The sequence below is a fragment of the Sinohyriopsis cumingii genome, chromosome 15 (assembly GCF_028554795.1).
Source record: "Sinohyriopsis cumingii isolate HCF-2022 chromosome 15, ASM2855479v2, whole genome shotgun sequence".
Taxonomy (NCBI): Eukaryota; Metazoa; Mollusca; class Bivalvia; order Unionida; family Unionidae; genus Sinohyriopsis; species Sinohyriopsis cumingii.
In genome coordinates, this window is record NC_142975.1 from 68,012,716 (window position 1) to 68,040,444 (window position 27,729).

General features: G+C 34.7%; 1 protein-coding gene and 1 long non-coding RNA gene across 2 annotated transcripts; both read left to right on the forward strand.

Annotated features, from left to right (window-relative positions):
* LOC149782001 (uncharacterized) lies at positions 1 to 27,066 on the forward strand. Its single transcript, XR_016414194.1, has 3 exons — positions 1 to 99; positions 2,506 to 2,719; positions 25,792 to 27,066. It is a non-coding gene; the product is annotated as an uncharacterized LOC149782001 (long non-coding RNA).
* On the forward strand, positions 3,001 to 8,393 carry LOC149782002 (uncharacterized). The gene has a single exon (XM_089933405.1). The coding sequence runs from the start codon at positions 3,012 to 3,014 to the stop codon at positions 5,262 to 5,264; it is 2,253 nt and encodes a 750-aa protein (XP_089789531.1). The 5' UTR covers positions 3,001 to 3,011; the 3' UTR covers positions 5,265 to 8,393.
* Positions 27,067 to 27,729: the final 663 nt, after the last annotated feature.

Sequence of the window (27,729 nt, forward strand, 5' to 3'; positions counted from 1 at the left end):
CTTTTTTAACGACTACAGCGAATGAAGCAATATCTGCTGATCTAAAAGAAATATTGAAACAAAGGGATGATGGTGAACAGATTCAGAAATTTAACTAAGGTAAGTATTGAGTTAATGGTATAAATAGAAATATTATTAAATTAATGCCTTGATTTTAGCTTTTTGCTCGCGTGACTTGGTGGTCCTAGTTATGATGACAAGAAAATAATTTTGAATCACGCTGAACAACTCTCGGAGAAAGAGAGTAGTGACTTACGTGGATTCGTACTATATTTCAGTATGCAAGCACCACACACACACACACACACACACACACACTCAAGCACACCATTACTTTTGGACAGGTTGACCTATTAATATAAGCACGTGTTTTCGAGCTTTGTTGTGATTAGACCTATGGTATCAGTAGAATAACAACCGATGTAAATTTTTAATAACGACAATGTATACTTTCTGTTACGAAGTGGAATGTTATGAAACAAGTCAAATTGATAATTTGTTCAACATACAAAATAATGTAAACTCTTACACTCTTATTCGTCTTTTAAAGGTAATGCAATCAAGATAATTTGCATGTAGCATATCATATTTAATTCCCTTATGAAACAAAACGTTTTGGATTTTCACACATATCACTCCCCAACCCCAACCACATAACCTCTTATAAGCAATGATGCACAAGATGTTTGAATATAATTAAAATTATTCAAATTCATTACAGTATGTATCCTGCAACTGTACCCAAAAATACTATTTAGAAAGTACATGTGAGACATAATGTCCAGAATTACGCATTCCTGTAGGTTAAGCTAATGAAATAATGAGATCTTTTTTTCAAGTTACAATTATTAGAAGATATTCTATGACGCCTGTATTGTAAAATATTATGCATCTAATCAGATATATTGGCCATCTCCACAGTCCGCTATGTACAGCAATATAATTGCCATACCCACAGTTCACTATGCACAGCAATATCATACCCATCTCCGCAGTTCTCTATACACAGTACTTTACTGACCAGCTGCAAAGTTCACTATGCACATCAATATAACGGCCGTCCTCACATTTCACTCTCCTCATTAATATAATGACCACTTGCAAAGTTCACTATGCACAACAATACAATGGCCATCCCCACAGTTCACTATGCACACCAATATAATAGTTATCCCCAGTTCACTATGCATAACAAAATAATTGTCATCCCCACAGTTCACTATGTACTCAGTTATATAATGAACAGCTGCAAAGTTCACTACGCACAATAATAAAATGGCCATCTCTACAGTTCACTATGCACAACAATATAATGCCATCTCCACAGTTCACTGTGCACAACAATATAATGGTCATCTCCACAGTTCACTATGCACAGTAATATAATGGCCATCTCCACAGTTCACTATGCATAGCAACATTTCTTGTCTTCGTGCTTAAATAAATATGTTTCAGCTGGATTGTATACAACAGTACATTGAACCAACGCTGAGTATGAAACAACTTTACCGGGCAGAAGGGGAGATAATAAAGATCAGAAACACAGTTAATGATTGCACACAATCTGTACAAGTGTTCTTTCTGCAATTGTTATTTAACTCTACTTTCAAAAAAGAATTAACAGCACACGAGCCATATGTATCTTATACATTTTAATGATAAGCATCTCAGCTGAACAGCTTGTAAATATTGATGTGCGAGAAAGATTTACTTCCGACACTACTGTTTACTTTTTCAGGCAACGTTCTATATTTTTACTAGATCTTGAAACTGCTATTTTGGGCTGCAAGCGGAAGTAAAATTTACGGAACAAAGAATTATAACTCCTCACATGAGCCATTAACTTGTTCAAAATATGAAAGTTTACTGTTATTTAAGACATGCAACTCTAGCTGAAAACCTACAAAGGTAAAACCAGTTTGAAACGAAAGACGTATTAGGTCATTTTCCTTCTTAGAGACTTCTGTATGACTCTAACAAGAAAGAGGATAGTGTAAATCATCTATTATTAAACGTAGTTTTAATTTACCTGTGTTCGTACTGAGTTTTAGTAGACAGGTAACTGTCTGTACCTGAGCCTGTTGACTACTTTTATGTTTTTTGTGGTAGTCTATCAGACAACCTGTATAAAGAGTTAGTGGACCAAAACTGAAACGATTGTGCCACTGATTTATTATAATACATAGGCATTATTCGTAAACTTTACCATCGACTGGCTCTTTAAAACAAGGGCATCAAGTACGTGAGGTTAGAATTTTCTTTACTTTAAAATGAAATAGGGAATAAGTTTTATGTCAAATTTAAGGTGACTGAAGGCCAGTAAATGCTCCGAAAGCAAACTACAAAGGCTCCGTTAGCAATCTATAAATGCCAAAATGCAAGAAAACATAACGGAATTTAATTCTTGTTCGCATATATATTCCAAGTGAAATGTGTGTGTGTGTGTGTGTGTGTGTGTGTGTGTGTGTGATTTAGATTTTTAACGTAGCTTTAATCATTTTTCAGTCATGTCGCTACGATGTCTGCAGTGTGGCAGTTTACAGTGACGTCTAGCACTGGCCATCATGCAGCAGACATGCAGCATCATGTCCCACCCAGTCACATTATCCTGACACCAGGCCGACAAGTCCTAACACCAACCTCTTAATGCTGAGCCACCGGAGCGGTCTCCAGGTTAAATAAGAATAAAATATAGAAACGAAACCCACATTAGCATCAAGTGAGTAAAAATATTAATTAAATTTATTTGCAAATATATAAAGTAAAGATCAGGTGACTAAAAAAATGTCAACATATAGTGAGTGAAAATATAAAAGTAAATATCAAGTTATTATTATTATTATTATTATTATTCTTACCTTCGCAGCCATCGCTTTATTGTTATTATTATTAGATGATGATGATGATGATCACGATGACGATTCTTCTTCTTCTTCTTCTTCTTCTTCTTCTTATTATTATTATTATTATTATTATTATTAACAGAAAGAGATATTTTCGAGGGACAAGAAATGTTTGAATCGTACGAAGAAAGCATCACCCTATCACTCTTTGTGTTGGTTTCCATGGCGTATGCGAATTCTGACTGCCCTGTGGCATGTGATTGTGATGTTGATGATGGAAATTTGAACCTTAGCTGTGGAGGCAGAATTCCCGACACGCTTCCGTTCAATACGAGAGTTGTAAATATAACAGATATAGAATACGAACACCTTGATCAATTTCACTTCAATCATGTCCAATGGGTAAATGTGACAAAACTCTACCTCCATGGCGGAAGTGTCGGATGGGTAGACGGCTATACTTTTCGGAACGTGAGAAATTTAACTCATCTCAAGATTTCCTTTCCCACTTTATACAGCCTTAACATCAACGCTTTGACTCATCTAACAAAATTGCAAACTCTCGACCTCTCTGGAAACTTTTTACTACCATTTTATGTGGTTATAAATGCTTTGAGAGTCAGCGAATTTACCAACAATCTGGACGAGTTGAACCTCCGGTCCTTGGCTAGGTTTGTGACACCAGAAGAGTTGAATGAAACGTTCTTCCTTACGTTACAACGTTTCAGTATAAAACGGTTAGATCTTTCACAAGCAAATTTTAGAAAGATAGACCCAGGAGCCCTTTCCCTACTTGGATCTTCTCTGGAAGAACTGCGGATGGTAGACACTGATCTGACCAGCTTCGTGTTTTATTTCGACATGGCATTTACGCAAGATGTGTTTCCAAATCTGCAGCTTTTCGACATAAGCTTTGCAAGAATGAATTGGTTGGTCCTTTCATCAAATATTAGAGATGCTGTCGGTGTCTATGATTGTTTCTTCCCACCATTTCAGGCTAGTAATATGACAATGAACAACATCATTTCAGAGACAGTAACCCAAGAGAATGTTATTTACGAAAGTCGAAACTGCAAGCGAGACGTTAGGAGTCGTATCGAACTGAAGAATAACAATATTCGATTCTTAAATATAAACGTTGATCGACATATGCCGATGTACCATGAGGTAGACTTATCTAATAATGGTTTGGAATATTTAAGTTTAAACCTTACGTCTCATCTAACCATTCTGAAGTGGATTTCACTGACACAAAACAATTTAGGCGCTATGGAAAATTATACTGAATTTGTGGATTTGTTTGCTCATAATTTAGATCTCACATATATCGATTTATCATTTAATAAGTTGAACAGACTGCCAAGAGACTTTTTCCTAAATAACAGAAAACTTAAAACAATCATCCTCAGTAATAACTTGTTAAACAGCCAGCTTTTCCGTATCGAACATTTAAGCGAATTGGAGTATTTTGATATTAGCTATAATAAGATCTTGTTCATGGACTCATATTTCTTACGTACCTTTGATAGTATGAGTTTTAAAATGGAATCAAATCAGTCACATGTCAGACAATTTTCAGTCAATTTAACTGGAAATATTTTCAAGTGTGAATGCGACACGAAAAGTTTCATCCAATGGATTCTTATCACCAAAGTTACACTCGCGGACAGAGAAAGTTACATTTGTGAGATGCAGAAAAACGTACTTCAGATAAATGAGAACACTCTGAGGGACACAGAACAACTCTGTGAAAGAACTAAAATAATTCTGATGGCTACCCTAATACCTTTATTCAGCGCAGGAATTGTTGCAATCATTGGAATGATCCTAATTCGCACCTACCGGCGGTATTTAAAATTGCGACATATCAAATTTCTTATTGAAAGGTACCGAAAGGAAGATCCGCCAAATAAACATCTAGTATTTCTTTCCTTTTGTAGCAATGATCGAGATTTCGTGTACAGATATATTCTTGATCAGCTGAAAGAAGCTTTAAGTGAAAGGCTTGGTGCTTTAAATGATGACGTCGTATGTATCGGCGATATTCATTTCGAACCAGGTAAATACATATTAGAAGAAATCATCCGTTGCACGGAAACTTCTTGTGTTGTGCTACTGGTTGTGTCTGAGGCGTTCTGTAGAAGTCATTATTGTGATTTTGAGGCCCTGTGTGCAGAATTGGAGAAGAAACCAATAATTTTAATGTTTTTAGAAGAGGTGGATCCAAATTGCATGTCGAAAATCATCTACAAGCATTTCCAGAGGTATACAAGGGTCACGTGGACACGTAAAGGGGATGAATTTGAACTTGTTCCCTGTTGGACCAAGGTTTGTGACTCCATATGCGCATTTGCTGGTGCAAACGCTCGATTTGCGTGCAAAGGTAACATAGTAGGATCAGTTCCATTGGCAACTATATAATGAATTATATTCATTTTGTTATCTGCTTAATTCCAGTGAATCCTCAATCTTTTTCACTACATTCATTCGGTTGATCATGTTTTCACCTAGAGCATTACGCAGCAGTGGGGAAAATAGCCCATATAGTGAATTAAAACATCGACATACGTACAAAAACATGTATCTACGTTTTGGACATTTAAATGTATATACTCATCCAATTAGACAAAACGATATAAGTAGCTAACAGTAATATGTGTAGAACTGCAATAATTGATATAATATCAAAACTGTAAAAAAAATAACCTTCTTATAGTGTTATGTATATTAGATTTAATTTATATCTGGTATAATTTAATTGTTTGTTTGCTAGTTTTAGTTTTTTTTATTCTATTGTAATGTAACTTTATTTACTGGATTTGACATTGTCTAGAAATTCAGTTCAGTTCTGTTTGACCTGATTGTCTTTCTGTAAACAACTAATAATAGAAACTTTGTATCTAATGCTATCCTAGTTCCTGACCTTGATTCAGAACCAGAAAGAGTTGAAGAAAACAATTGTCTTTTAAAAAATTTAAAATCTTTCTCATAAAGTGAATTCGAGACCATATTTGGAGTACGTGACAAATAACATGTATCAGTTAGGTTTTTCAAGAGGACTGATCCACATCCGGGCATCTGTTTTGCTTCGTAGCTAGATTTATTATTGATGTTTTGAGAAAGAATAGTCGTTACTTGCCTTAACACTTGAAAAGTTACAGTGTTTTATGTTTTGACCAGTTTTGGGGCTAATTATTTTTGTTTTCTTCAAATTACTTGGATTCCAAGAATTTATTTTCCCTAGAAATACTTGTGCTCTAAATTTATTCTTGGACAAGGACAATTATTAAAATTTCCACAGAATTCAAACAATGAAATATAATTTCATGTGATTCAACAAAGAACTGTTGACTCGTCAGTGCGACGCTGACCCCAGCATACGTCATCGCCTTCTATTTTGGATGTCATCGGGATCGAACTCAGTTTCATTAGGACTTTTATTACTATGACTTCTACTTTTTAATTCTTGGATTATTTTTGGATTTGATTTGCAAAACCGTAAGTTATTTGTCTCATTTTGACCTTGTTTTTTTTTCTAGGGAAATAATTATTTTTTTACAAAGCTTGTTGTTTTCACTCTTTTCTTGTTACATTTTGTAAGAGCCTACACGTAACAATATTTAATATCGAGACACGAAATGCAATTTTTGGACCTTTTGCAAGGCGCCAAACATTGTAATATTAATACAAACGAGCTCGATAAGTGGTGAGAAGGAATCGTTATAGATTCTAATATCTGTACTATCAAATAGTTTATGGTGATTCCTGAGAAAACAAGAAGTAAAAGCAATTCAATTCTTTCGTTTTATTTTGTCGGGATTAAATTCTTTATTTAGGAAATCGCACCTTTCTTCTATATAAAAAACTGGAGTAGACTCTCAGCCATTTTTTGGGATGAACAAAACCACGATTTTAATGAATATCCTTTAGGTCAAGGAGACCAGACTAATTCTAGGTGTTTAGTTTCCTTGGAGCTAATTTCGAAATATGACATATTCATTTCACCACAAAGTCGATAACTCATCCAGCCACCATTTAGAGGGGAAATAGCTTTATGGTCACAGCACATACACGCACCACAGTTTATGTCAATCGGGCAATATTTTGAGACCACTTTAATTTAACAATATCGACTATCATGTGATTTGGCGTTGTGAACAAGGTTATATATCCCTACAAATAATTGATTTTCCAAAAATCATAGTTTTGTTTATATACGAAAAGACATTGCAGGGACAAAGATGGCGAAACTCATGTCCGCTATGCTGCGTAAGCGTATAGAATATGGCCAGAAAGGCACACCTTCCTATACCCAAACATCCCGCCACCATGTTTCTGCCATATTGTTTATGCACAGCCAATAAAAGCATTACTTAAGCATTGTCCGACAAAAATGACGTCATAAGACTATACCTCTCGTCCACAAAACGGCCCGGTTAGAGCGCAGAGAAAACAAAGCCGTGCATAACAACCGATCATTAGTCATGAAGGAAACTAACGATGGCTGTGATGGCAATCTGACTGAATGTGCCTGTAGAAAAAGACATATAAGAAACAAAGTCAAATGTACGGGGAGAAAAGGTGGATATTGTGGAAGTAAACGGGAATCTCTTGCTTCAACTCATATGCTGTGACTAAATATGTCGGTCTAGTGTCCAAAATCTTGCCTGTTTGTCTAAACAAAGATCAACTTCGGTTAGAATCTCTTTGTAACAATGACACCACATAACCACAGCCAAGCTCCACAAAATGGTTAACAAACGATCTGAGTGAAATATACCACCAAAAAATCCCATATTGTTGCTTTACTGTGGTTACAAACTATTGCGTTATGTTTACACGCTTAGAAACTCACAATGAGCGTTCACTGATGCGATAAATGGGGTTTATTTTTATTTATTTTTTTATTATGGTAATCAATTATAGTAATAATGAGCAAAAACAGTCTTAATTCTTTAAAGTTCTGGGGATTTCGACAATGTTACATATTTGAGATATTTTATGTAACCCAGTCTTTAACCTACAATAATCCCTCAACAATAAATGCTCGATCCTATTTTAACAATATGTTTGTGACAGAAGGAGCTAAAACCTCATTTTTGTATAAAGTCGCCGTTTCCTGTTTTGTCTTTTAAAATTTCCCGTATGTATCAAGCACGTTGTAGGCTGGTTGCCATTTAGTGGCACTTTTAACTCACATTATCGGCTATGTCGAGGAAATGGTGCAAAGTACATTACTCATGGACACACTGAGGCACCGTATTAACGGTAAGTATATATTTTCCCCAAATCTGCTGGATCTTTCGATACTTACTACACACTTTGTATAATGTTGGAGACCCACTTTGTATAATGTGGCTCTCTTTGTTTGTGTGGCCCACTTTGTATATTATGGCTCTCTTTGTTTTATGACCCACTTTGTATAATGTGGCTCTCTTTGTTTGTGTGGCCCACTTTGTATATTATGGCTCTCTTTGTTTTATGACACACTTTGTATAATGTGGCTCTCTTTGTTTGTGTGGCCCACTTTGTATATTATGGCTCTCTTTGTTTTATGACACACTTTGTATAATGTGGCTCTCTTTGTTTGTGTGGCCCACTTTGTATATTATGGCTCTCTTTGTTTTATGACACACTTTGTATAATGTGGCTCTCTTTGTTTGTGTGGCCCACTTTGTATATTATGGCTCTCTTTGTTTTATGACACACTTTGTATAATGTGGCTCTCTTTGTTTGTGTGGCCCACTTTGTATATTATGGCTCTCTTTGTTTTATGACCCACTTTGTATAATGTGGTTCTCTTTATTTTTATGGCTCACTTTATATAATGTGGCTCTCTATGTTGTTATGACCCACTTTGTAAAATGTTGGATCTCTGTGTACTTATGGCCCACTTTGTTATATATATATATATATATATATATATATATATAGAGAGAGAGAGAGAGAGAGAGAGAGAGAGAGAGAGAGAGAGAGATAGTAGGTAAATATGAGGTTTTTGGCTCAGAGACCCCGATATCATTAAAACAAGAACATATTAATTTTGGATCACCATCATCGGGGTCTTTGAGCGACCTCAATTTTCTCCTAACAAGTACGAAATCAATTTTTTAACACCATCCCCGAGACCTACATTTCAGAAGAAAGTTATTCGGGTGGCAAAATCTACTTGTTTGGGTCGCTGTTCCAGATTACCAATAGTGAACAAAATTTTCATATTGTTTATAAACGTTTCGACAAAATTGGAGTTCGAAGAACTTCATTAGTATTATCTTTAGCTATAACTAACACATTCAGCTTGATATATTATTATAACGATTTTCATACTGGCTTATTCGCATTGGTAAAATATCTGTCAGCATGCTATCAATCGTACATAATTCATGAATTAAATCGTTCATGTCATACTTAACTCCGCACAAATAAGATCTAATCTGATCTAGCAATCTTTTTTATAAGTTACACTTGCTACTTAACAAGCATTTTTTTGTTTGTTTCACATCGTTTTAACATTGTTCATAAACAAACACCAATTCCAGGAATTATTAACAAAAATGGATTTAATATTACTCTACTAAAAATTATTCCAGAGCCTGACAGAAACATTGGTAAATATAAAATCTCTCACAGAATATTTATATAGTACCTGTAACATTATTTGTGCACCAAAGTTTCTCTCTTATATATTATGATAGAGAGGGTCCTATGTCAGAAAGGGCCATGGGGGTAATCTAAGGTATTTGTGTCACTCTGGATTATATTTTCCTTTAGATTATTGTGGGTTTTTTTTCTTTCTCAACATCTAGCTCGCGTCGAGCACCTGTGTTCTTTCAGTCCCCCTTTTTAAGGTGTACGTTAGCAGCAAAGTTTTAATAGTCTCTAAAACCATATGCTTTCTCGAAGATCTAAGTGATTTATAGCAACTTACGAAAACAAAAACGCATACAGTACAGCAGGGTGGTCCATCATTTTCAACCCCAGTTTTGACGCACTTAAGTATTTACCTTCACCGTTTAAGAAATCTACTTCTTAGTGATATCTCTCATTACTTTGGAAACAATAGTTATTTTAGTAAGGATCAGAAATGACAATGATATATTTCCTCGTACTCTTCAGAAGAACCCTGGTTGTAAGGATTGTATTCTACGTCACTCATTTTGACGCATCTCACTGATGTCTATATTTTCATGTGATACACTTGTACATAAGATCCCGCGAAAATTAAATATTTCAGAGCAACATCAATGGCACATATATAAAAAAAAGTTTATAGGTAAAATGACATTAAAAAATTATAGGTAAAAAGACATTTAATAAAATTAAGCATTCCTTAAAGGTGTTCCTATTCTTATCACGATCTTCATTTTGGAACATATTTTGCCGCAGAAACCGAAATAATCAAACTGTGGAACATCATGATTGTATCATGCTAAAAATGTTTACTTGTGATTAGAAAGATTAGATTTAGTGTACAATTGATTTCCAGTAGTTAATTTGCATTGTTAATGTACAGAACCTCAACCTTTGAATGTATTTATATTTTTAAAAAAGATACAAAAAACAGCTTTAAAACTGGTTTGCATCCTTTAAAACTTTTGTTTCTAAAAGTGGAAATAATCAGTGACAAAATATGTTACAGGAGATTTTACTTTTATTTATTGTAATTCTTACAATTATCAAACCAATTAAAATTAATAATTTGGTTCAAGAATTTTAACAATATAAATATAGCACCGTTGGGTTCTAATTATTCAGCTGATCTTTGTCACTTTAAAGATTAAAAAAAAGCTTTAAAGAATTTTTGAAATATGAATGTAGTGACGCATGATTCTGACTTGTTAATTGTGTTGCTGTTTGCAATATGAAAGTAGTTTAGTGAATTATCAATGATCAAAGAGAGAGAGAAAGAAAGAGAGAGAGAGAGAATGCACCAAAACTGCATATTTCATTAAGTCATTGTAATTGTATACACGTATCCTGGGTTGATGAGTGTGTTTTCGGACAGTCTTCAGCAACTATCAACAAAAGAATAAACTCTACTGATCTTACTCTATAGTTATACAGAGTAGAATTGTACAGATCACTGTCTTTTTATTTGGTTTTATTATATTTAATTGCCTACATGCGTCATGGGTAGCTGAGGGTGTTTGGGGAGTCTTTTTGTTGTTTAAGGGTATTCATGTGGTCTTTCATTTGGTGATATATACCAATATGGAGAAAAATAACTCTCCTGATCTTACTCGATAATTATGCAATGCAGGAGTTTACTAATCACTGTCCTTTTTAAGGTTTGATTCAATATAATGGTATACATGTATCCTGGGTAGGTGAGAGTATTTTCGGATAGTTTTGAGCTAGCCCCATTACTTTCAGGGTGACAGATAGAAAAATTAAACTGTTGGATGTCTAATTCATGTATAAGTTGTTGGAAATAATCAGACATAAAATTTGCTGGACAGATTTGGGGAGGCAAACAAGTGTTAAAAACATTGCCTAAACTTTTAGAACAGTTTTTGCTTTACTATTCAAAGGAATAGACTATGGAAATCTTGAGGATGCACACATTATGGTCAACAAGTAGTGGTTGCTTGACTTGGTATTAGGTAATGAACTGACAGTCTACAATTTTTCTGTTAAATGGCTTGTCAGATGGTCAAATGCAGGAATGGTTGCAGATGTGCCTTAGACATCTTCTGATTGGGATTTCTTACCATTTGACAAGTGCTACAAGATCTATGGTACTTATAAACATCAATTTTAATTTTCTGCAAATAAAAATGATTCAGGATATTGTGATAAGTCCTACTGACACCAAAATGACCATCTTAAGGAGTTGTATGGGCTGGACTATACATTTCCTGTCTATATGACTTAGGAACAACAAATTGATTGCTCAATGACCACTCATCACCAGCAGGTACATCAGATGTCTCCATTTTCTCATAATGACCCCATTTTTCACAAAGTAACAAACTGGTACTTGTGTGGCTTTAATTTCTAAAACCCAGTCTTGTGTCTTGTCTGAGGAATATTACTTGGGGGCCTATAACTCACATTAAAATGACTTGCATGCGTATAAAGTAGCTGTTGATTTCTGCTCAGATATCTTACAACTGCAGTCAGAAATTGGCTAGTGGTTTCTGTTATTCTGTGAAGAAACTAACTAACTTATGAATCTCTCTCTCTCTCTCTCTCTCTCTCTCTCTGTGCTGAGTGATTAAGACATTTAAATTATGGAATTTACCTTATCCATTATTCCAAGGCACATACGTTAGGCAGAAGAAGCCAAATTTACAATTTCATCTCGGGTTCATAAATATAATAGTTTTGTGACGGTCAAAGTATCAGAAATAACAAATTAATAGCAAGTGCAAACAACTTGTTTTTGTTGCCCACAAAATCAATTCATCAAAAAGTGAGCATTTTTATACAGTATATTTATACTGAATACAGATCCAGTAATGGACTAGGGAATATAACCTGACTGTTCTTGAGTCATAATTTACAAATGTATGTGGTACACAAAAGGTAATGTGTCTTGGCCAATCCAGAATTTACAGTTTTAATTCCTCAGAATTTGCAACGATGAGTGTATATCCAATCCAAAAGCCAGATTGTGTGAAAAGCTTTTCTTCATTCATGTATTATTCATGTGAATAAATCTATAAGAACAATGTAACAAGACAGTCCAGGTATTTGTTCCTTATAATTGCCTACTTGTATGATAATTTTTGTTTCAGACTAATTCATCTAACAAAGTTGTTTTTATGAATGCCGGTTTAAATTAAACTTTTTTCTCTTATATTTCCCATGAAAAGCTAAACATAGGACTGTATATTGTTTTTATTTATTAATTTTGCTTTACTGCATAGTTGTATTGTGCTGATATTTGTGTCATGATAATATTAACTTATATTTTAAACAGGACAAAATAATGATAAAATCACAGGCAAATGAAGATGTTTATGTGGGATGGTGGGCGTGGTGGATACTACAACAGCCTGAGCTGTGACTAGCCTTAAAAACTTTACAAGTTTTTTAGAAAAGTATGGGGGGGGGGTCTTATTCTTCTAACAGAAAACAATCACATCTGTAGAAGATACATGTAAACATTTGTATTAATATTTTTAACTACGACATCAATTTCTTATCCAAATGTATCAAGTACTTTTAGTACTGTATTGTAGCAGTAATAATAAAAACAAATTGAGCTGGTTACTGTAGTGGTAGCAATGTTATTTATATTCAATATATTTTTATAATTGCTATTAAAATAGTCTGATGTTTTCTCAGTGAGGTACCATACAATCAGTGATCTTATCTGTACTATAAATATCGCTTCATATATGGATAAATACGGTTTAAATAATTAAAAAGATGTAGTTTCCAATTGTATATCTGTCGAAATAAAGCATCTCATAATTGTATGGAAGTGCTCTTTATGTTTGCATATAGACAGGGGCGTATTAACCATTAAGCAGACTAAGCACGTGCTTAGGGCACCAGGGCCAAAGGGGGCACCACAAAGTTGAGAAAAGAGTGAAAAGAAAAAAAACGAATGAAGATTGGTAAAAAAAAATTGATAAAACTAGTGCAAATTGATCATAATGTTCTGTTTCTTGATCATGGTGCACCCTAGGGTTATCTTCCCAAGTGTACCACAAGGAGCACTGCTGGAGGGGGGCACCAAGATTTGTCAGTGCTTAGGGCACCAGTGAGCCTTAATCCGCCCCTGCATATAGAAAATATATTTCATAGTCTTAGAATTTCTTTTCTTATATAATGAAATAAGTTCATATTTTTGTAGCATATATACTTTGTATGTGATGTCCTTGTTTCAAGTCATTTGAATCTTGCTGTTGTATTGGAATCGGAGATTTAAAATGAAATTGGATATACGACAAACTTGTCACAGACAACTAGTGACAATATTTGCTGGCTTATTGATATATATATATATATATATATATATATATATATATATATATATATATATATATATATATATATAAACTGCCACTGTAAACTGCATATTAACAATAAAATTTAATTACATAGGGTTGAGAGAATAAACAGAATCCTCGTCTCTGTAATGTACTCTCTCTCTCTCTCTCTCTCTCTCTCTATAAACAAATTAGGACCTTAAATCTTGCTTGTAAGCGGCTACCCTATTCTGCCACCGTGCGGCAGCGGTAAATTAAACAGACAAAATGTTCAAATAAAATGGGGTGGAAAGAGTTAGCGGAAATATAATGTTGTGTAAATACATCTAATTATATACAATTTGATACATTTAATTTGTTTTGTGCTACTTATAGGCCACCTCTCTTCCAAATGTTAATACTTTGAGACATTAGCTGCTTTAATTTAATTCTAATGATATTTTAAATAAGACGCCCAAACATGCCGTAAAATGGTATAACCTCTTGTTGCTAGGTTCAGGGGATAGTCGTATTGTAAGAAATGACGTGTCACAGCGCCATCTGTTGTCATAATGAGGCATTATTTTTAAGCTAACTTCCTTGATTCTAACTTTCAACGTGCTTGATGCTACATTATAGTCATGATTTTGGAAGGTGCAATTTGTATAACTTGTGATATAGCAAGTTTATAAAAGGAATATTAAAACTTGTATTAACATAGCATTTGCCATACGACAAAAATACAGAATCAATTCAGTAGTTGGCAAATTGCAAGATAAACAAAAAACCCAGAAGGAAAGTAGATCTATGCACTTTCAAGCAGCCATTTACAGCTTGCATCAATGAAGAATAGAAAATTCATAACTGGAATTATGAATGTCGAACCTGCAAGCAGTCATTGACAATAATGCAGAAGGAAAGTAATTGCCACGTACAATCTGCATCAATGAAGTACACAATATACATTGATAGAATTATGAAAGTAGCACTTGCAAGCAGCCATTTACAATAATGCATCAAGGAAGATCAAAAAATACATGCATATAATTATGGCGGTAATCCGCCTTCACACTAAGAAGCATTAAGGGGCTAAAAGTGCTAAAATTAGGCACGAAGAACACAGTAAATCATTAAATTACCACCAAAACATATATGGTACTAACATCAATCGATAAAAGTGTGGTGGTAACAGGTACAAATGTATTTTGAGTATCAGGAAAGTCAACTCTGTCAGGGCTATGCTCTAGGAGTAAATGTATACTTACTATTCTGTGAACATAAGATAATCACTGTAATCGTCATCATTATTATCGTAACAACATCATCATCACCACAACCAGAAGCAGCAGCAGTAAAACAAAACATGAATTATGTTAAAATGTTGTAAATGACTGTCTCGTAAGAGCCTACTGTACATCTATTATTCCGCATCATTTTCAGAGTATAAAATTATTCATCAACAACTCTACTATTTAACAACACATACAAAAAGAAAACTGAGACTACCTTTTCTTTAAAATATATAAATATAAATTATTTACTTGATGTTTCAAGAGACACTAAAAAGCACGAAAAGGTATAATTTGGTACTATTAACATTTTAAAACACTTTAGTGAACTTAAAAACATGCATAGTAATTGCAATTAATGATTAACTATTGTTGTTAGATTTAGGAATGAAACATTATACCGGTTTCACGATTTACCATAATATTAATTTCAGCAGTTGCAAAACCATGAATCTTTTTCCCGTGCCTTGAAAACTGTGTTCGCATTGTTTCATCACGTACATGTATTTGTAATAGTCGTTTCGGGTGACAGTTGTTTCTTAACTAAAAGGATGCTTGTTAAAAACCCATTCATGTATATGATCCAAAATACCGCACAGTCTCTCGAGTAAAAGAAAAATGGCTTATTCAAATACTGATTATTCAATGAAGGGTTTTTGCTTATCAATAATATTTTGAAGAAGAAGAAAAAAATGTAAAAAGAAATGCATGCTACTACTACCAACGAAAAGAACAGAGACATATGCTCCAGATCGTAATAAATAAATAACTGCCTGTTTTTGTAATCACTGAAAATTACCAAAAACAATTGTCATCTGCAACAATAAACAAGTTTACTCAAAACATCTTGAAGGTTTGTCATTAAGTCAGCGTTCTTTGGTGGGCTGAGAGAACACGTGATACTTCTGCTTGGCTTGGGCTAATCATTACTTAAACAACTCTCATCCGTATTAATTCAGACTTTTGTCGGCTGTTTCAAAAGTATATGCCCACTTAGAACAGTGCCACTGGCTTCAATTGGTAAAGTCCACATTAATTCAGACTTTTGTCGGCTGTTTCAAAAGTATATGCCCACTTAGAACAGTGCCACTGGCTTCGATTGGTAAAGTCCACATTAATTCAAACTTTTGTCGGCTGTTTCAAAAGTATATGCCCACTTAGAACAGTGCCACTGGCTTCAATTGGTAAAGTCCACATTAATTCAGACTTTTGTCGGCTGTTTCAAAAGTATATGCCCACTTAGAACAGTGCCACTGGCTTCAATTGGTAAAGTCCACATTAATTCAGACTTTTGTCGGCTGTTTCAAAAGTATATGCCCACTTAGAACAGTGCCACTGGCTTCGATTGGTAAAGTCCACATTAATTCAAACTTTTGTCGGCTGTTTCAAAAGTATATGCCCACTTAGAACAGTGCCACTGGCTTCAATTGGTAAAGTCCACATTAATTCAGACTTTTGTCGGCTGTTTCAAAAGTATATGCCCACTTAGAACAGTGCCACTGGCTTCAATTGGTAAAGTCCACATTAATTCAGACTTTTGTCGGCTGTTTCAAAAGTATATGCCCACTTAGAACAGTGCCACTGGCTTCGATTGGTAAAGTCCACATTAATTCAGACTTTTGTCGGCTGTTTCAAAAGTATATGCCCACTTAGAACAGTGCCACTGGCTTCCATTGGTAAAGTCCACATTAATTCAGACTTTTGTCGGCTGTTTCAAAAGTATATGCCCACTTAGAACAGTGCCACTGGCTTCAATTGGTAAAGTCCACATTAATTCAGACTTTTGTCGGCTGTTTCAAAAGTATATGCCCACTTAGAACAGTGCCACTGGCTTCGATTGGTAAAGTCCACATTAATTCAAACTTTTGTCGGCTGTTTTAAAAGTATATGCCCACTTAGAACAGTGCCACTGGCTTCAATTGGTAAAGTCCACATTAATTCAGACTTTTGTCGGCTGTTTCAAAAGTATATGCCCACTTAGAACAGTGCCACTGGCTTCAATTGGTAAAGTCCACATTAATTCAGACTTTTGTCGGCTGTTTCAAAAGTATATGCCCACTTAGAACAGTGCCACTGGCTTCAATTCGTAAAGTCCACATTAATTCAGACTTTTGTCGGCTGTTTCAAAAGTATATGCCCACTTAGAACAGTGCCACTGGCTTCGATTGGTAAAGTCCACATTAATTCAGACTTTTGTCGGCTGTTTCAAAAGTATATGGCCACTTAGAACAGTGCCACTGGCTTCGATTGGTAAAGTCCACATTAATTCAGACTTTTGTCGGCTGTTTCAAAAGTATATGCCCACTTAGAACAGTGCCACTGGCTTCCATTGGTAAAGTCCACATTAATTCAGACTTTTGTCGGCTGTTTCAAAAGTATATGCCCACTTAGAACAGTGCCACTGGCTTCGATTGGTAAAGTCCACATTTGACAGAATTTAAAAACAGAACAATACATTTAGTTACAAAAGGTTTTAATGTTATAAGAACTACGTTAGTTTGTTAACCACTCCGCCGGCCAAAAATGCTCAAGTTATTACAAAGTGACAAGCAAATTACTGAATAAAGTCACTTTAAACACTTTAAACTTTCCACACTTACAGACATCGTTGCCATTTGACTGGGAAATGCTAAGCTTTCAAAAGTCATTACATAACACCATGAGACTAAAATAATCTCAAGAATTTTCCTGGGCAATATTATATTATGTTATATTTCTTTTTAACTAAACCGATCACCATCATTCCATGATATGACGATAACAGCAGTATATTCATAGAGGGCACCATCAGAATTTCATACCATTTCACATCTAGTTAGATGCAAGTTAGATGGAGTTTGTAGTTGATGCTAAAATTTGTAATTTTGGCTTTCTTCCAACATCACATTTATATTTAAGAAACAGACGTGTTAATCGAATTACATACACTACATAATAAATAATGATATTAATAAATACAGTGATATTATACAGTTAATATCATAAATTATATTGTATAAATTTTAATTCCTGTCAATGAGATGTCTATCCAGCAATATACATTGACAAGTAATTTATACAAATAATTTTATTGGCAAGAATACACAAAAGAAATTTAAAATCCCACAAAATAACTAATTTTGAACCTTTGTATACTAATTTGCCACTTTAATTAAATCCCCTCCATTATTAAACCAATGCATGGTAATATCTATTCGATATGAAACACTCCCAAAAATATTTTAAAAATGTCTAATTTCAGGAGTCATATGTATTTGTCCCAGTATTGTAAGTACCATATCATAATTTAGTGTATGAAAATATATCCCATTTTTATGCACCTTGAAAAGTTAGCGTGTATGAAAATATCCTTGTACATAGAGTACATTATCGTACACACAACGTTGTACTCATCAAGGCTGCGTGTATGAAAATGTCCTCATTTTGTATGTACCATTAAAAAAATTTCTATGGACTCCATCAAGCTCTTGTGTACAATAATGTACCCTATTTACATGTATTACATTACGGCTGTGTGTATGAAAATGTCCTCATTTTGTATGTACCATTACAATTTTTTCTATGGACTCCATCAAGCTTGTGTGTACAATAATGTACCCTATTTACATGTATTACATTACGGCTGTGTGTATGAAAATGTCCTCATTTTGTATGTACCATTACAATTTTTTCTATGGACTCCATCAAGCTTGTGTGTACAATAATGTACCCTATTTACATGTATTACATTACGGCTGTGTGTATGAAAATGTCCTCATTTTGTATGTACCATTACAATTTTTTCTATGGACTCCATCAAGCTTGTGTGTACAATAATGTACGCTATTTACATGTATTACGTTACGGCTGTATGTATGAAAATGTCCTCATTTTGTATGTACCAAGTCAAGACATTGTGTCTTTTAATGTCCTTGTTTTTTATGTACAATTTCATGGTTACATTATTAAAATGCTTTCCTTCTGCATATTTCACACCAATGATGTGTGTACATAAATGCCTTCATTTTGTGCTTCCGCTTCATTTTGTTGTGTATGAAAATGATCCCAATTATTTTTTAAAAATCCTGAGTGCTAAAATCAGAGACCAAAAACCAGAGATTGTTATCTCCTCCAATGGCACATATGATATTTAGAAGTATGCAAGGCGGCCTCAAATAGCACACAAAAAAAACCCAAAAATACACGGGTGAAACCTGGTAGAACATATACGGCAAACAGTAAACTTAGGAGAGAACCATTCACTTTAAATAACAATTCTATCTCTGTTATTGCTGGTGAAGTTTACATTTCTGGTTAATATATGGTTTAAAGTCATCACTAATCTTGCACACTGCCTTGAAACATTATCTCATAAATATCATGGTGATTCTTACTGGCATTAAACAGCAACTAAAATGCATTTTTATTAAAATACTGACATGATGCAGACTATATAACATTCTTAACAGTGATATACCACCTCTGAATCAGTATCATACACCGAGATCTCACTAGGATTTTAAAACCAGGAGTCCAGGACTTCTGTTTCTGAACACATCCCACAAGTGAAATATTCTTCTTTGTTGTTCGTTTGTTTTCGGGTCCGACTTCGCTTCAGTTTCCCTTACGAAACCATCTAAAGTTGCACAGGTATGGACTTTGCTTCCTTGTACAACAGAGTCAATACCAGATAGTAAGATACATCATATGTGTATTCAAATAATGCGGTAACCACTATGTAGCGACATTCTTGTTCCTAACAGTATTGTTCTAAGGTACACATTTAAATAATTTATTTCAAACATAAATATTAAATAGGTTTTCTGGATGACAAGTTTTGGGGTGACTTCTCCAACCATTTGGGGCGACTTCTCCAACCATTTGGGGCGACTTCTGCCAGGACGAGTTCTCCATATATATCAGTATACCACGTATAGTTTTATCTTAAAGTGCTTTGCAAAAGATTTGTGTTAATTTCTAAAACGTATTGCTCTCAAGAGCTCCTAGTGTTTCTAATACTCTTCGACACTAAATGCATGATCTTTATTTGTAAAGACTATAACATGATGTAGAGATAGGAAGAAAGGAAACAGATTGTACTAGAAAAATGGAAACAGTCTTGCCAAATTATAACTTTTTGCACAGTTTGATAAAAGCACTTTTATAATTATTTTATTCCCAGTTGTATCTGAAATATATTTTAAATAAGTTTTTTCTTCTCTGTTTACTTCTGTTTCATACCTGTTTTTTTCCTAAATGTTTTTCTTTTTCTTTCTTTTTCGTTGGCGTAGTTTTGTATTAGTTCTTAGCGGTGTTTGCCAAGACCACCTAAATCCTGTCACGCTATGGATGTTTACAACGCTTTCGGCACATTGAAACACATCGAACATGTCGTGTCTTCATGTTATGATATATAGTTACCTTGGTGTATAATGTATTAAGTACCATCGTCCCTCTTTCATTATTGTATGCTCAACATGTTTAATTCTTGTAAATTCAGCAGCATTTAGAGCCATGATGTCCTTTCGATACCACACTATCCCGTTGTGAGGTACTGGAATTACGTCACGAGGCGGGATGCGTTTAGATTGATTGTCTGAGTTTCCATGTACGTACCGTATTTGTATATAAAGACGCCTGCATCGACCGATTAAGACAAATTTAGAGTCACTGAACACCGACGTAGCGGTTGCAATAAACTAAAGATATAGACAATGGCTACGGCAATGCTTCAGGTATTATTGAAGTTGGAGTGAACGACCAATAGCAATAATAGTATAATGTATCCGGTTTGGAAAAAAACGTCCAAATTACCATATTTCTCCATCTATGTTCACATATTAACTTAAGAACATGTACTTTCCATTGTTTGGGTAACAGTCACAAAGAAGATATAACACATTTATGTGTAGGAAAGCAAAGAAACGGAAATACTAATCGTACAATCCGCGAATATTAGATGCCCTTTGAAATGTATAAACTGTGGCGTAATGTATAGTCATTGTAACGTCAAATTCCCGCTTCCAGACTGGGAACATAACCTCCATTACATTGTAGTTACTATGCATCATTTCCTTGATGAGAGGTGTGCTTTATGTATGGCAATATGTAGAATGTACTTATCTAGAACTCGTCTTTCAGCGTTTAGCAAGTGAATATTGTTACCTGCATTGTGTAACGGAACACAATTATTCGATGTGTTGACACCATGTGATAAACAGACTTGGTATACTATGGTAACCTTGTATGAATATGTTGTGCATATTTTATGTGTTAGTCATAGCATTATAATGAAGTTACCTTGTATCGTGTATAATTCCACCAGGACATGGTCAATTTATTGCATAATTCAAATGTTTTGCTATGCACTCGCTAACAAAATACGTACTAATCCGCCATTTGCACTCTTTTGGTCAGCGAGCGCTATGGAATCTGATTGGCTATTGGTCACATGACCTTTTCCTATAAATAGCACCACGTACATTTAATGTAGATCTTCACTGTTATCTTGTCCTATGTAAGTGAAGGCCAGAGATTATTACGATATATATAATCCTGGGAAACATACAACTTGTTCTCTCAGGAACTTATATATAAGTATATTAACGTTAAGTTCCACTCATTAATCATTAGTGACGTATGAAAATAACGAAAGAAAGAAATAATAATCCCCGTTTTCTAAATGAATTGAGCATGGTACACAATTTAATCGCAAGATTTTCTTTTTTTCCGTTTCCCCCTCCCCTCCCATGCACACGGAACAAAACATGCTGAAATCTGGAGTGAGAGAGAAAAATAAATTGGGCTGGATACAACGTTGCAAACGCCGGTCGACAGAGTAAGGTAAATGTCTTGGTTACGGGACACACACATGTAATGTTTTAAGGCTTTGCTGATGTTCTTGTTGTTTCTTAAACCTATCATTAGGTTCTAAAAATGGATTTTTTTAAAATTAAATATGAAAATATCAGAAGGCCGCCAATCTCTCTCTCTCCTTCTCTCTCTCTCTCTCTCTCTCTCTCTCTCTTGACCATCGTATCAAGATAAGGGCGAAAATCCATGAAAATACCACACTGTCTCTGGACCCCTGAATAATGATGGTAAATGTTAAGTCAAATCGACCAGAGAGAGAGAGAGATCTATGATCGGTAGTAATGTTAATTAAAGCAGAATAATGGCTTAGATCAACTTTAAATATATCAAAATATTTTAATTACCTCTTGTTGGTTCGTCATTTCACTTAGATTCTATTCCACGCTAATTTCCAAGCGCCTGTAAGTAAATGTTGTTATTGTTGTTGTAGGGTTTAACGCCACTTTTTCAAGAGAAGATAGGTTATACATGGCGGCCAGTATAATTGATGGAGGAAGAACCCGGGAAAACCCTGGAAAGAACCACCGACCCACGAGAAGCCGCTGGCAAGCTTTATCACATGCCCATTTTGGCCGATTCCGAGACTCTAACCCACGTAGACAGAGGTGAGATGGCAGATATCCGTAACAGTGTGCGCTTTAGACCACTCGGCCACTCGGGGGCCCCTATACGTCAATGCGTTGATGAGCGTTCAGTGTTCAAGAATCTGTGTTTCTAGTGTTCTACAATTCTTCATTTAAACCATCTTGCATGTATAAATCATAAGCGTGACTTATATTGATTTAATCAATGTGAATAAAAATAGAAACTCAGAAATGAAAACAACTTATCAATATGCAAAGGTAATTGTGAATAGGTAAAAATATATACCACCATGTCGGGGAATTCTGCGCCAAGTCTGTGATTTCTGTAAACATTAGAGCACGTGTTATTTTTTGTCAAAAACAATTTTGTGTCAAGAAAGAACGATCTTAGTTTAATTAAGAAAAGTGATATTCATAAAGTGGAAAAAAAAAATCCAACATTTCGACTCGATATGCATATGAAAATGTGATTTCTAAATGTCAACATGAAGACCCAGTCCATGACCTTCTTGAACCTGTAACCCAGAAATCATATTTACTGTGTATCTGTTAAAATCATACAGTTTATACATTATATAAAAGCTGGAAATGTATACCTTAAAAAATTCTGCATCTTAATCCAAGTTTCCAATTTTGCAAGAAGTTGACCCACACGTAAAAAATCATCTGCTACCCAACACGTCAGCTTGCCGCTAGGACATGATTCTCACGAAATTTCCCGGCGTATAGTCAGTTTCTAAATTCTTTAGTAATTTTACCCCCATAAACAAGACGTTGTAAACACATTCATTGTTGTTTCTCTTCCACATAATAGCATTTTTTTTAAATGTTAAACTTTACACACCAAAAAAAACTGTCTACAAGATCGGTTTAGTTAGCTTAATATCGCTTGCCATTGGCATTTTATAGGTTGAATTATGTAAAACTAGATATAAATCTGTTGTTGTTGTTGTTGTTGTTCTAGGGTTTAACGCCATTTTTCAGCACAAGATAGGCCATATATGGCGGCCAGTATAACTGGTGGAGGAAGAACCCTGGAAAACCCAGGAAAGAACCACCGACCCACGAGAAGCTACTGGCAGGCTTTCCCACGTACCCACGTTAGCCGAGCCTTGGACTCGAACATACGCAGACAGAGGTGAGATGGCAGTGATCCGGAACGGTGAGCGCTTTAGACCACTCGGCCACTCGGGGCCCCTTAATATATAAATCTGACTTAATTACTCGACTGAACTGCTGACAGAAACAGTGATTTGTGTTGTGATTTGGATTTTTTAACGTAGCTTTAACAATTTTTCAGCTGACAGAAACAGACCAAAGTAATGTATTTCATTTCTGTAGCCCCATGGATAAACATTAAATCTTTTCAAAGCTGTGCGCAGAATTGGCCGGCAAATCGCGAGTCATAAAAACACTGGGGTTATATCCTGTGTGTCCAAACTTAATTTTATTTCGAACAGAATATTCTGGTGACAATTGCCTCTTTTCAAATGGTAAGCATTGCAGCATTTTATTTTCGTCAGTCAGTCGAATTCGGTATGCGTTTTGCTTCAATATTGGAAACGGAAACCGTAGGTGCGCAGAAATGCCCGACAGCATTATATATATATATATATATATATATATATATATATATATATATATATATATATATATATATATATATATGTGTGTGTGTGTGTGTGTGTGTGATTGTATTGTGTATTGTTTGCATAAATAAATCTCTTATATGTTACTTATCCCGATTTAGTTTTCATTTGGTCAAGTGCTAGGCTGGAACGAACGTTTTTATAAAACATTGACCTTTAGTAGATCAAGAAAACGTTATACAAACACCAGTCCATTACACAAATATTTTACCTCACTCAAAGAAGTATTCGGTCCCGGTTAACAGCATTTTCTTGTCTACAGCCATTACATTATTGCGAAGCGTCGTAAACAATCTAATACACATATCACGAGAGGAGAAATACGCTCATCACAGTCAGTAAATAAAGTAAACGAAGCTTAAGTTATTTGTGCCATGGAGGGGGTTGTTGAGAATGGGTGGTGTACATGTATGGGGGGGGGACACTAGTGCAGTCATGTCGGTGCTTTCTTGTGGAAAATTGAACATGATGTGAGAAATAATCTTACTGGGGTCAGTTGTACTGATAAGACAGCTAAGTGGAACAGAGGTACGAAGAGAAATGTTGAACCGAAACCCCTTGCAAATATTAATTTTAAAAAAAAAACACCCCAAAAAAAACAAATTGGTGACAATCCTATTAAAGATGACAGAAAAGTAGTGCCCATTGCCCGAAACACCATTTTATTTGACAAAAGCAGAGTTTAAAACCGCTGTTGACAATTTACCACTTAAAGTTTTATTTCAAATGAAAGGAACAACAATGAACAAAAATTTCACAAGTGTACCTTCTAATTGTACAGGTGATAGCAGTAATGAAAGCTTATCTTGTGGGAAATGTCTAACATTTTTCAAAAGTATGTACGCCTGGATGCAGATCATATTAATAAACTGCAAAATGAAACTGTCAGTCAGTGTAAATGTCTTTTGCGGAGAGACTTTCGGAAATTGAGAATTACAGCTAGCAGTTCACATGATGTACCCATTAAAGAGACAGTTGAGTGCGTCAATTTCATAAGGGATCATTTATATTCAAAATTTATTGGCAACAAATTTACAAAATATGGGCAGGACAGTGAGGTTAAAGCAACAATTTTTTATATTTAAATGGTTATAACGTAAGTGACTGTGGATTGTATGTGTCAGTGGAGGAGCACATATAGTGGAAACTTTGTAAAGAGTGAAAATGGAAAGGTACTAAAAGTTAAAGGAGGCAGAGGATTTTATTTACAAGTTCAATTAACTGTTTTGCACAGGGTTTAGAAAGTGTAAACTTTTTTATCTGGCATAATGAAGACGACCACAAGTTTATAGATGTTCAATATGACAATGACTTTGTGAGAAAAAAAGATATTGCGCCTTCTTGAATTTTTTAAAAGAAGATGATGTCACGTTTAGTTGATGAACCAGAATAGGACCATCTGATAGTCTGATGGTAAGCACGAACAAGAGCATGAACCTTTAATTGGGATGAGTAATATATGACGTGCCTTTGCATGACACTTCATATCAAATGTGTACTGAGATACACAAATATTCCATATCTGATTCATGCTGATAATGTGTTCAACATATTTTTTATGCTTTTAAAACGCGTTAGATGTTATATGGAATATCATGTTACACATTATTATGTCAGTTACTTATGCATTAATATCAATATTTTTTCTCTAGATGTTTACATTCTGAAACTCGGCTGGACCAGGACCCTGTGAGTACCGATGCTAATCAGCCCAGTCCCAGCCCAGCACACTGAAACTGTCGACACATTAGTGATTAAAATTTGGCACACAAAGGGTAATTCACAAGCTACAATGTAAATATAACTGGCAATGTCCTGGAATGCGTAGTACAACAAACAATTTGGAATTTAATGTATTAACATTCAATTGATTAACGATAGTATCATGTGCCTTTGTTAACCAGTCTGTATGATGCTGTAACATAGAAAAAGTCAGGTTAACCAGTCTGTAGGATGCTTTAACATGGAGAGAAAAAAAAGTCAGGTTAACTATTACAAGGCCTAAAAACCAATTATAGCTTAAGAACAGCTGACCATGACACTAAAGCAATAAACAATTCGTTTAGGTAATTAACAACCCTTAAGTAAATATTGACACTTTATAAATCAAAACATACATAAATTGCATTATTTAATCATCTTCTGAATCTCTTATCAGATCTGGTCTTACATTAACAAGTGCAGCACACACAAAGTGTCATCAAAAAGTGGAATCATGTGAAATTTGTAAGGAACTAAACACGCATTTTCTGTGGATTTGTTTGTTTCACATAAGAATTCTTTCCATATATTTATTTTTCTTGAGTTGTTTGGACATCCGCTGACTGCACAGGAAGTTCCATTACCTATTTTATTCTTTGATTTTATATCCAACATAAAAAGATCTACAATCGAGAAACATTAAATGTAAACACAAAGCAGCTGATACTGTGACAGACTAATTCGCAAGATTGTAATGGCTGATGTATCACGTGACAGACAATGGCAGCACTCATGAATACTGGCACAGTGCCAGATAAACCTGTCTAAAATGTCTGCTGATAGAAAAGTGGAAACCTCACAGACACTCACAAACACACACAACAGTCAGATTGGAATTTTTATAATTCTGATTTCATCCTCGCCTGGGTTGGTGAAACGGAGTTGGAATTGCAATCCTGCAGATAAATGGAAACAGTAAAATGTATAGTTGCAAAAGAAAATAAGAGTTGTAAAAGCGTGACAGTGTTTATTGCCGATATAAACAGAACGCATTTATTAAAACATAAGAGTGTGGATACTTGATAACTTATATGACACATAAGTGACTCACTGCTGATGAAAGGCTTAAATGCAGATGCACTAGGACGATGAAATGTCATTTAACAAATGGTGTGAAACAAAATTAAACAAAAAGTATTTGGAGCAAACATCGGATATTATCAAAAGAAAATTAAGACAAGAAAGAATGGTATGAAAAGCAGAGATAAAGAAGCTGCAAAATAATTACCAAAACTAATAGAGGCAGACAACAATTAAAAGAATAAATTTGTTATTGTTGTTTGAAGTATGAATCTTTCTGACAAAAAAGGGACTTACATTGAACTATTAACCATCCATGCACCATACCATTAGCAATACGTTCTAACAGAGCATCAAATAGATAGCAATATGTTTTAAAAGAGCATCACATCGCAATATAATTTATGAGCATTACATATCCATATGTTTTAACAGAGCATCACATAGCTATATGCTTTAAGAGCGTCACATAGCAATGTGTTTCAACAGAGTATCACATAGCAATATATTTTAACACAGCATCAGATAGCAATATATTTTTACAGAGCATGATATAGAAATGTTTTTCAACAGGGATTTGCATTGAACTATTAACCAGCCGTGAACCATACCATTATAAATATGTTTTAACAGAGCATCAAATAGCAATATGTTTTAAAAGAGCATCACATAGCAATTTATTTTAAAAGAGCATCATATAGCAATATAAGTGAACAGAGCATCAATATCAATATCTTTAAATCGAGCATCAGATAGCAATATGTTTTAACAGAGCATCACATAGCAATATATTTTAAGAGCGCTTTCCA